Genomic DNA, 12,236 nt, shown 5'->3' on the forward strand with positions numbered 1-12,236 from the left:
GTATTCTAGATGAGTTGATGCCTCCATTTAAAACAGCAGATGGGAGAATTTGATACAACTCTGCAATAAAATCACAAAAAGTATTCCCTGGGCTTTTTCGTCCTTAGCAGTTAATGCTTAGTGTTACTCAACTTTTTAAAATCCTTCTTCTAGAAACAAAATGACAGGACAGTGAAGCGAAATATGTCAGGAACTGGGCAATGCACAAGGTTAAAATCAAAGCAGTCAAGTTATTCTGTCCCATGACCATCTTCCAACCATGGGTTTGATAAGGAAATAAAAGTTGGGAGAGCTGTTAAGACGGGCTGTTGATTCACTTTACACAGCCGCACAAAGTCAACATTTAGCCCTAATTAAAGTGCAGCGCTGACTGTAATGCAGGTAAATGCAAGAGCTATTTTTAACAAAGTGAGGTCCCACAAACAGAAAGGAGATGAATTTTTGGCAGCGCTGTTTGATAGAGGAATGTTGATCAGTGTGAAATGAATTATTTCAGCCTCATTAAATGTTTATAGTCCATGGGTATTGGTATTCAAAAATGTTGATCCATGACAGCAATGTTGGCATGACAAGTTGCTTTAATATAGCTCAGTGATCAATACAAATTTACAACAGTTAAGACAGTACTAAGATAGTTAAGTTTATTGCAAAAAAACACTTTGGCATTTCCTTTTCAAATGCAAGTCGAGTTATGGTATTCTGCTGTGCTGATACTTTATTGGGGCTGAGACTTGGCACATCAAAGTTGTGAGACTTTTCACATCTCCAGCACTTCATCATTCCCTGAACAGTGCATGTAAATGTCATTTTAGTGCATCTTCCAACTTGAATCTGTTCAAAAGGTCAATTTTAACTTAAGCTACCCAGCAGGAAACGTTGAACATAAGAAATAGGAGCAGGCCCTACGGCACCTTAAGCCTGCGCCACCATTCAATAAGATAATGGCTAATCTTCGACATCAGTTTAACTTTCCTGCCAATTCCCACATTCCTTAATTCCCCGATAGTCCAAATACCTAGCAATCTCAGCCTTGAACATAACGACTGAGCATCTACAACACTCTGGGATAGAGAATTCTAAAGATTCACAACCCTCTGAGTGAAGATGTATCTCCTCATCTCAATCCTCAATGGCTGGTCCCTTATTCTGGACTCTTCAGCATGGGGAAACAACCTCTCCGCATCTACTCTGTCAATGGCCCCCACAGGTTGTACTCTGAAGTCATTGGGGGACTAAAATGTCTCAGTTCCTACACAGAACTGAAGGGAATGTCACTTCACAGCCATGTAAAAACTATATTGAATATAGAGGAAGTGGAAACTCAATATTCCGCTCTGTTGCCATACCTCCGGTGGGGCAGGAATCACAAAATGGTGGTGAGTACCCATGCAGTTTTAGTGCAACAAGGGTGTCCAACAAAGGAAGGGGGAGGGGAAGCAGACCAAATTACTGGACAGCTGATAGAATCACCTGGAAAATGGAGGGCATATGACCCTATGTATGAATCCACTGGGACCACAGCTTGAATGTTGAGTGCATTCCAGACCATTCACCAGGTTTGGTCCTCACTTATAGGGATCTAATAAACCATACACTTGCATCTTGTTCATGTACAGTTCATTGGGGACCTAGAAGGTGGGAGCACGGGTAATTCCAATGGGTGACACCATCTTTGTCCCATCTTTTCATGTGCCGACCCCAATTCCAATCGCCTTTAATAAACATACATTGCCATTTTAGTGGCAGATTAAATTATTTTTAACAGCTTTTGCGAACAGATTGGTCCCAAACTGATGATGACTTTTAAACTGAGTAACGAAAGAAGATACTGTGCCTTTAAATGTGTAAAAATAATATATCTTGTGGCGTTTGATCACACCATCCTTCACATAGAATGATGTGAAAACTCAAGCCTCAATGTTAACTTTGCCTGCCTGGCATAAAACATGCAGGGGGAGGAGGGAACAGTTAGAATAGCGTGGGTAGGGGGTTACTTACCCACTCTTTTTCCTTTCAGGCAACAAGATGGGATCCTCTTTAAACATGCAGATCATGTTGGAGGATGTCATCAGGGCCCAATCTACCATTTTAGCCTAAGGCCTGAGCAGTGGTGGTTTCCCCACCAGGCCAAATCTGCTGGGGACAGTGCTCAGGGTCACAAGAGGCCACTCAGCCTTTTGTAGTTTTCATATGGGGGACAACAGGAGCAGGATTGGACCTCTGGACACCAACAGAAAACCTTTGGCTTCCTCAATCCTCCCTCAACATACATTCCTCTCCCAGTTTCCTTCGATGGACTTCCCTTGTGCCAGGGACAGTTCTTAGGCAACAACCATCCGAATTACCGCTCAGGCCAGGCAGTGATTCCTGCTGGGTTTTGGTGGGGGTCCAATCTTGCATATGTAAATCTCAGCGAGCTTGTTGCTCACCTTCCCCATGCTTTGAGTCAATAGCGAGGCCTCAAAGATGGTCAATATTACAATAGAGTAACATCCCCAGTGTTAAATGAGATATTAGAGTGGGCCTACTCTACGATTTGTTGGAGAGTTTTCTTGAATCCTCATTTACTCTGCAACTATGTTTGAATTTCTTCCAACTCTTTTGGAGTTTAAAATTGAAGCACATGTCCCAAGTTTGTTTCATTCGGATTCTAATACCCAGCGAAAATTCTGAATGCTGTTTATAAGTGTGTTCAGCTGGGTGAAAGCCTGATTTCCATCTTCACTTCCTTCTGCCTGATCTTGCCTCTAAATGGCCCTACCCTCAGCCCTTCAGGATTCTAAGGCCCGGGTCGCATGAGGAAATTTCAATTTAGCTCTGGCCTTAAGAGCTGTAGTGTGACTAGGCCATGTTACTCAATGAGAGATTGAGGAAACAGGGCTTGTGTTCCCTAGAGTTTCAAAGAATGAGAGGTGATCTCATTGAAACCTACAAAATACTTAAAGGGATAGACAGGGTAGATGCAGATAAGATGTTTCCCTTGGTAGGGCAGTCTAGAACCAGGGGACACAATTTCAAAATAAGGGCAGAGATGAGGAGAAATTTCTTTATTCAGAGTTGTGAATCTTTGGAATTCTCTACTCCAGAGGGAGCTCAGTCATTGAGTATGTTTAAAGTAGAGATTGACAGATTTCTAAATACCAATGACATAAAGGAATATGAGGATAGTGTGGGGAAAAGGCATTGAAGTGTAAGATCAGCCATGATCGTACTGAATGGTGCTGCAGGCTCGATGGGCTGAATGGCCTACTCCTGCTGCTATGTTCCTATGAAATCTGGAACCAGGAAGGGGTGCAGCAGGGAGCGGGTCAGTCAGAAAGTTGTGGGGAACCCAAAATTCAGGGTTCCCACATGTTGTGGAGTTTTAATGGGGGTGAGGAGGTCAATTGGGTACACTGCCAATCCCGGGCAGGGGGCTGGTGGGGAGGAGGTTGGAGGATTTCTGCTGCGGGATGTCGGGGGGGGAGAGGGAATTACAGGCCTGAGCGGGGAGGGGCTAAATCAGAGGCCTCATTGGGGAGTCAGATTTCTTATTTGAGGGCTGGGGGAGGGAAATTGGGACCTCATGGTGGGATCCGAGGCTTTGGGAGAGAAGGTGGAGAAAGGGTTTGGAGGTGCCTTGGGCAGGCACCTGAATCCAGGAGGTAGGAGTGAAGGCTCATACCTCCTGAATCCACCTGAATCCTCACCTCGATGAGGCTGCTGGGTTCCCTGATACTTGCCCAACCACAGTTAAAATTTCAAAAGCTGAATAGCAATGAGGCATGCAGCCTCATTATCATAATTAAAGTTCCAACCTGCTTTCTTGGAGCAGATTGGTTGCCCGCCCACATTCCGGCCTCAGAAATGGGCGGGCTGGAGGCAGGTTTGGGTCAGAAAACAGATTTACCAAACTATAACCACCCCTCCCACCCAACCCAAACCCATCCAGACTAAACACCAATTATGGTCGAAAATCCAGGGGAACTTCCCTCTTTGCACAAACTTTGCATAAGGTTTTCGTAATCTCCCTTGGATCTCCAAATAGGATCCTGGCAGATCCCCTTCCTAGCCGTGACCAGGTATAGCCAAGCTAGGTCAGTCCTCTGCCATTTTTCCGAAGTTCTGGAGTTACGGTAGGAGACCAGAAGAGAGCATCAGTAGAATTTTAGAACCAAAGTGTTTATGATTTTTCTATAATGACACACAAAGAAATCCCCCTCCCTGATCCCCAGTGATGCTCACATCCCATGACTGAATTTAAAAAATGAAAACGTCTTTGCTTTGGTCTCTTTCCAGCATATAAAGTACATTTTACCATTAGGATAGATTTTATGAATCCTTGGCCAACAATGTGTTGAAAAATCATGACCAAGGCACTTGCCATACTTTAATACACAGTGACGGTAGGCAAGGATTTGGAATGTGGTTGCTTTTATCCCTCCTCGTGGTTTTGTTGATAACTTTTTAAAAAAATTCATTCTTAGGATATGAGCATCGCTGGCAAGGCCAGCATTCATTGCCCATCCCTAACTGCTCTTGAGAAGGTGGTGGTGAGCCGCCTTCTTCAACTGCTACAGTCCATGTGGTGTAGATACACTCACAGTGCTTTTTCTCTGTAGCAGTTTGATACAACAGAGTGGCTTGCTAGGCCATTTCAGAGGTAAGTTAAGCAACCGCATTGCTCTGGATCTGGAGTCACGTGTACGTCAGACCAGGTTAAGATGGCAGATTTCTTCCTCTGGAGGACATTAGTGGGATTTTACAAAAATCCAGTAATTTCATTATCACTGAGACTAGCATTTTATTGTAGATTTTATTGATTAATTGTATTTAAATTCCCCCAGCTGCTTGGGATTTGAACTCAAGTCCCTACAGCATTAGTCCAAGCTTCTGGTTTTCAGTCTAGTAACATTACCACTATGCTACCTTCCCCTATTGTCATAAAGTACTGAGCTGTACAGACCAGGAAGTTCTCAGCCTCAGTCCCCGGTATTTGCTGTTCTCACGGAGCAGAAAAGAATGAGGCTGATCCTTGGTACTGTAGTGAAGAGTTCTGAGGAGTACATCATAAACTAGGGCTCTTCAGCCTTGGAAAGAAGGTCTCGGGCGACCTGATTAAACCCCTCTGCCTCTTCTGCTTTTAGGATGCTCCTTAAAACCTACCTCTTTAACTAACATTTCAGTCACTGTCTCAATATCGTTTTAGGTGGTTTTGTGTCAAATTTATTTGGTAATGATCCTGTGAAGCGTCTGGAGATGTTTTACAACGTTAAAGGTACTTTGAAAATGCAAGTTATTGTTGTTGAATGCAAAACTGGAATAATACAGATAAGGCGGAGTGCAGATTCAGGGTTATATAGGTGTAGATTTAAAACTTTACATAGAGCTGACAGTGGTTGAGGCAAGACACTAGGAGCTGATATTCCAGCAGGATATGATCAAATTGGTTGAATAACTCTCTCCATCTGAACCTATCTCAGGATCATGTGATTCAGCTGGACTGGCAGTGGATACATTGTAATTCAGCATGTCTGGATGGGAAGAGGAAAATATTCCCCAAACTTTCCTGTTTTTGATCAAGCTTCAATATTCCCTGTTGGAAAGTGTGTATTGGGTCAGGTGCACTTGTTTATAATATCCCAACATTCATTATTTAAGCTCAGTTAGGTGAGTCACTGGAGGCCTCCAGCATCCATGGAATGACACTACTAGAGGTGATGAACGTACTGAACCGGCTGCTCAGGGAGAGAGTGAAAGGGTAGTAATGGGTGCAGCAGAAACATAGAAATATAGAAAAATAGGAGCGGGAGTCGGCCATTCAGCCCTTTGAGCCTGCTCCACCATTCAATATGATCATGGCTTTGTGTTAAACCTTACTATAAAAATGATGAGAAATTGAGCTCAGTAAGTATGGTAATTTTTGGCTTATATGTCTAAATAAAGTCACCATGAAAAGTGCTGGATTGTTGTAAAAATCTAATGGGTGTAATGTCTTTCAGGGTAGGGCGCCTGGTCTGGCCTACACGTCCTACTCTATGTTGACTCTTGATGCCCTCAAGCAACTAGGCATGGGCAATAAATACTTTCCAGTGCTGGTCCGAGGGAGAAAATTATATTTTACTTCTTATATACATATAAGTTATCTTCTTTTCCCTGAGGGTTTTAGGATAGGTTAAAGTAAGTAAAAGCCACATGTCTCCATAGATGGAATTTTAACTCCTGTGTGGAAAAAGGGGAACCCAAGGTGGAATAGATCCAAACTTTCCTTGTGGGGTCTCGAGGAGCACTCCTTCTGTTCCTCGCACCACAAAGCTTGACTTTAAGTTAAAATTGCATCAGGGACTTCATGACATTATAGCGAGGGCCCTGATTCTCTTTTAATCACAAACTCCTGTCAGAGTAAGAGGGGGGCTTCAACCGCCCAAGCAAATAGCTGTGTTAAAATGGCCACAGGGTGGGAAATGAGGGTGAAGTGCACATCACTGGATTTTAACCCCAGTTCCACCTGGTTTCTACTGGGGATATATGAGAGTTAAAAATCCTCCCGGTACATGTGAGAATCTGAAGTAGATGATAGTTCATGATTGGCAGCCATCATGGAATTGTATGACCCAGAAGGTGGTCATTTGAGCTCATTGTGCCTGTGCTAGTGATGCAAAAAAATGGGGCAAGAGCATGTCTAGGAGCAGAATGAATGGACTGGATATTAACAGGGGCAGGTGCAGAGTTTCGGGTGGGAAACCAAAAGCGCATCTTTTGTTGCTGACAGGATAACCCATTCGGAAGTCAGCCTGATGGGCAGTCTTAGCTCCGATGGGCACAGGGTGGACTTGGGAGATGGCAAGTCCAATCCACAACTGCGGGGAGCACTCCTGTTCCTCCTGGGCCCACAAGCAGTGCTGCAAAGGCACTTGTTTTCTCCCTGAATATGTCCGCACCTCTCTTGTGCTATTGGGTTTCCCAAGTTACTATGTGGGGTCAGAGTAAGGGAGAAAGGAATAAAGTCTGAATCAGGGCTAATGTGCATGTATGTGAATGCACGGAGTGTGGTTAGTAAGACTGGTGAGGTATAGGCGCAGCTTGCCTTGTAGAAATATAATGCTGTGGCTATAACAGAGACCTGGCTCAAAGAAGGGCATGACTGGGTGTTAAATATTCCTGCACACAAGGTGTTCAGGAAAGATAGGAAAGGTTAAAAAAAGGGGAGGAGTGGTTTGATTAAGGAGAGCATTGCAGTTCTGGAGAGAAAGGATGTCTCACAGGGGTCGAGGACAGAATCAATTTGGCTCGAGGTAAGAAACAAAAAAGGTGCAGTTACATTGCTCGTTGTTGTCTATAGGCCACCAGCTTGTGGGAAGGACGTGGAGGAACAAATTTGCAAGGAAATTACAGAGAGGTGTAAAAATTATAGGATAGTTTTAATGGGGGACTTTAATTATCCAAATATTGACTGGGATAATAATAGTGTAAAGGGCAGTGAAGGGCAAGAGTTCCTAGAGTGTGTTCAGGGATATTTTCTGCAACAGTATGTTGCTAGTCCAACAAGAAAGGAGGCACTGCTAGACCTGGTTATTGGAAATGAGGTGAGCCAAGTGGATCAAGTATCAGGAGGAGAGCATTTAGGGAATAGTGATCATTGTACCATAAGGTTTAGGCCAACTATAGAAAAGAACAAGGAGCAATCCAGGGTAAGAATAATTAACTGGGGGAAGGGCAACTTCAATGGGGTAAGAATGGAGCTGGGCGAATAAACTGGAGCCAAAAGCTGGCAGGAAAACCGGTAGATGAACAATAGGCTACCTTCAAAGAAGAGATAGTTCGGGCACAGTCAAGGTATGTCCCCTCAAAGGGGAAAAGTAGAACAAACAAATCCAGAGCTCCCTGGATGACAAAAGAGATAGAGATTAAGATAAATAAGAAAAAGTGTACTTTTGACAGATGCCAAGTAGAAAATACTATTGAGAACCTGGCTGAATATGCAAGGTCCAGAGGGGAAGTGAAAAAGCAAATAAGAGAAGCAAAGAGAGAGCATGAGAAGAGACTGGCAGCTAGCATTAAAGGAAATCCCAAAGTTTTCTATAAGCATATAAATAGTAAAAGGGTGGTAAAAGGAGAGGGGCCGATTAGAGACCAGAAAGGAGATTTACACATGGAGGCAGAGGGCATAGCGGAGGTATTAAATGAATACTTTGCATCTGTCTTTATCAAGGAAGAAGATGCAGCCCAGGCAATGTTGAAAGAGGAGGTAAATCAGACACCAGAGGGGTTTAAAATTGATAAAGAGGAAGTATTAGATAGGCTGTCTGAACTTAAAGTGGATAAAGCACCAGGGCCGGATGAGATGCATCCAAGGATACTGAGGGAAGTGAGGGTGAAAATCGCAAAGGCACTGGCCATAATTTTTCAGTCTTCTTTAGATTCAGGGGTGGTGCCAGAGGACTGGAGAATTGCAAACGTTACACCCTTGTCAAAAAAGGGTGTAAAGATAAGCCCAGCAACTACAGGCCAGTCAGTTTAACTTCGGTGGTGGGAAAACTTATAGAAAAAATAATTTGGGACAAAATCAATAGTTGCATAGACAAATGCATGTTAATTAAGGAAAGCCAGCATGGATTTATTAAGGGAAAATCATGTTTAACTTACTGGAGTTTTTTGAGGAGGTAACAGAGAGGGTTGATGAGGGCAATGTAGTTGATGTGGTGTACATCGACTTTCAAAAGACATTTGATACAGTGCCACACAACAAACATGTGAGAAAACTTGTAGCTCATGGAATAAAAGGGACGGTAGCAACATGGATATGAAATTGGCTGAGTGACAGGAAACAAAGAGTAGTGGTTAGGCTGGAGGAAGGCTTGTAGTGGAGTTCCCCCAGGGTCAGTGTTGGGACCCTTGCTTTTCCTATATATATTAATGACCTAGACCTTGATGTACAGGGCACAATTTCAAAGTTTGCAGATGATACAAAACTTGGAAACATTGTGAACTGTGAGGAGGGTAGTGTAGAACTCCAAAAGGACATAGACAAGTTGGTGGAATCGGCAGACAGGTGGCAGATGAAGTTCCATGCAGAGAAATGTGAAGTGATTCATTTTGGTAGGAAGAACATATAGAATAAAGGGTACAATTCTAAAGGGGTTGCAGGAGCAGGGAAAACTAAGTGTATACGTGCATAAGTCATTGAAGGTGGTAGGACAGGTTGAGAGAGCGGTTAATAAAACATACAGTATCCTGGGCTTTATTAATAGAGGCATAGAGTACAAGTGCAAGGAAGTTATGTTGAATTTGTATAAGACACTAGTTCGGCCTCAGCTGGCGTACTGCATCCAATCCTGGGCGCCGCACTTGAGGAAAGATGTGAGGGCATTGGAGAAAGTACAGAAGAGATTCACGAGAATGGTTCCCCAGGGATAAGGAATTTCAGTTATGAAGATAGATTGGAGAAGTTAGGACTGTTTTCCTTGGAGAAGAGAAGGCTGAGAGGTGATTTGATAGAGGTGTTCAAAATCATGAGGGGTCTGGAACGACTAAATAGAGAGAAACTGTTTCCACTCGTGAAAGGATCGATAATGAGAGGGCGCAGATTTAAAATATTTGGTAAGAGAAGCAAAAGTGACATGAGGAAAAACTTTTTCACACAGCGAGTGGTTAAGGTCTGGAATGCGCTGCCTGAGAATGTGGTGGAGGCAGGTTCAATTGAAGCATTCAAAAGGGAATTAGGCAGTTATATGAAAAGGAAGAATGTGCAGGGTTATGGGGAGAAGGCAGGGGAATGGAACTGAGGGAATTGCTCTTTCGGCAAGCCAGTGTGGACACGATGGGCCAAATGGCCTCCTTCTGCCCTGTAACAATTTTATGATTCAGTGAAGGACTAGGAAACCCAACAGCCCAAACCTGGACTTGTCAACCATGCAAAGCAGGTTAAATCAGTGGCTGCTAGCTTCATTAAAATATTTAAATTGTCAACCTCCCTCTTTGTCCCACATCAGTAAAACCTGGAAGTTGGGGGGGGGGTGTTGGGGTCATTGTTTGTGTTTTAAAAATTTTAATATCTGTCCTGACTCCAACCAACACTTTCAGAGATTAAAATTCAGCCCAGAGAGCCAAAAATATTAGGCAATGTCAAAAGAAAAAAATCTGTTTGCGGACAATTACAGAAGCAAAAAAAAAGAAAAAATATAATATTACAGTCTTTGAGCTATTAAATGACATATTCATGAGATCATTTTGCACATATGTACTGGGTCTGGTGGATCACACTGACCACGCTAAAAACTGCCCAAAACACAAACACACAAAAAAAAACATCGTTGCATTTTACTGATTCCTGCAAAACTTGAGCCTTCATCTGGATAAGTGGATTAAGGAGCTATTTGTCTGAGGGGCTCAGGAGGTCCCTCAGTATATCTTGTAAATAAAGCCTTGGCAACTGGAAAAGCATTGCAAATTCAAGCTCCTTATTGTTAGTTTAAACCGTAATTACTCTAATGGAACCCACAATCATTTCACACCGCTGGGCTCCTTTTGATGATAAAAATGGAATTAACTTAAATAATTTAAAAGAAAAAGGCTATTACAGAAATTCGTCCAGAAATGAACCTGCACAATCTTTGGCTGTTCAGAATTAGTGCAAAGCACAGTTTTAGCTACAGAGGATTTTTCCCCCCCCACTCTACATTCTCTTCCATCGAATTCAGGGGCAAGAGAATTTGAGAACCACACTGTTGGCGAGACTGGTGCGATCTCAGCACTCATATAGGAGGCATTTTACTTCAGATTCGGCTGAATCAGCGTCGTCTCGTAGATCTCAAAATGGATTCCCTTTGCCTTAGTTATCTTCATTACTGCTCCATTCAGCTCTTCCTCTTGAAGTATTTTCATCAATCCCTGAACGATTAGGGATGGGCTGAAAAGCGCAAAGTGTTTTATTTTTAAAAATCGGTTACGATGCAAATATTTTCACATGCATCTACAGAAGCATCTTAAGCGCAGGAAAATAAGGGGTGATCTGAAGCGTTTACAATGTTAAAAGAATTCGACAGGGTAGGCCCAGAGAAACTATTTCCTTTGGTCAGGAAATCAGAAGGTGAGGACAAGTTCTGAAAATTAGAGTGAGGTTATTCAAGGGAATTCAGGTCGTACTTGTTCTGCACAAATAATGGTGGAAATATGGGGCAGGATTTTTAGCCCCTGATGAGGGCAAGGACTGAGGCGAGTGGGCTCAAATATTCACGCCGCTGGCTGGGGTGCCAGTTTGCCGGCACCATTCCACCCTTGGGCTATTTGCCCAGAAATGGGATGTGCGTCAGGGTGTCCACAAGTGGCCACTTAAGGCCTATTTTCAGAGGTTGACTGGAATGTTGCAGTTGGCCTCCAGGCATCCCGAGGTGTCAGGGAACAGACCAGTGGCAGAGCAGGAAGACAAGCGCACCAGGCAGGCTTTGAGGCTCTCTGCACCTGCCTGCCTCAGCTAAGGCCGCAGGCTGCCCTGTCGAGCCACTCTCCTCCCACAATGGTGACCCAACTGCTGAGGGAATTTTCTAATTTAAAAAATGTGGAGAGAGGGCACCTCCATCTTGATGTGCTCTCTCTCCCTTAACTGGAAAGGAAGGCTTCTGCTTCTTCAGTGTTGGAGGGCCTCCTATTGACTTTCCAGCTTTGAAGGCCTGCAAGGATGGTGGGCCCACCATCTAGCCACTAATAGGCCAACTCAGGGAAGATTACAGCCAGGTGACTATTTCCCACACAGTGCGGGGTTCTGACCCCCATTTGACCCCGATGTCAGGGTCCCGAAGCCCATGGGGAAAATTGAATTCTCTCCCCCAAGAGGCTGTGGATGCCGGGGATCAATTGGAGCTTTGAAGACTGAGATTGATGGAGTTAATAACACACATGGACCAAAGGCAAGCAAATGGAATGGGAGTATAGATCATCCATGACTTCAGCGAATGGCACAGAAGGCCTGAGCAATTGAATGACCTCCAATTGTTTCTAATGTTTGTATCAGCTAATGGTCTTGGAATTCTGGGGAGGGGTTGGTTTTACCTCTTTTGCCGTAACATTGGCAAGACATTGGTAGAACCACCACCGTCAAACATCCCCAAACAGAAACAGCATGAAAACAGCTGAGAAAGACTATTCCTAGAGCCATAGAGTCATAGAGTTATACAACACAGAAACAGGCCCTTCAGCACATCAAGCCCTGTAAGCCATCAAGCACCTAACTGTTCTAATCCCATTTTCCAGCACTTGGC

The 12,236-nt window shown here is 43.7% G+C and overlaps 1 protein-coding gene across 2 annotated transcripts in view; it reads right to left on the minus strand.

The window, feature by feature from the left end:
* Positions 1-560: 560 nt before the first annotated feature.
* Positions 561-12,236, minus strand: part of LOC137368948 (15-hydroxyprostaglandin dehydrogenase [NAD(+)]-like) — a 77,672-nt gene continuing 65,996 nt past the window's right edge. Inside the window, exon 7 of one of the 2 annotated variants that reach the window (XM_068029313.1) lies at positions 561-783. In XM_068029313.1, coding sequence (XP_067885414.1) covers positions 777-783 — 7 coding nt within the window. In that variant the 3' untranslated portion in view covers positions 561-776. Of the gene's footprint in view, positions 10,889-12,236 lie in introns of both variants that reach the window. The other variant, XM_068029312.1, reaches the window with a different exon arrangement.

Source organism: Heterodontus francisci, chromosome 4 (genome assembly GCF_036365525.1).
Source record: "Heterodontus francisci isolate sHetFra1 chromosome 4, sHetFra1.hap1, whole genome shotgun sequence".
NCBI lineage: Eukaryota > Metazoa > Chordata > Chondrichthyes > Heterodontiformes > Heterodontidae > Heterodontus > Heterodontus francisci.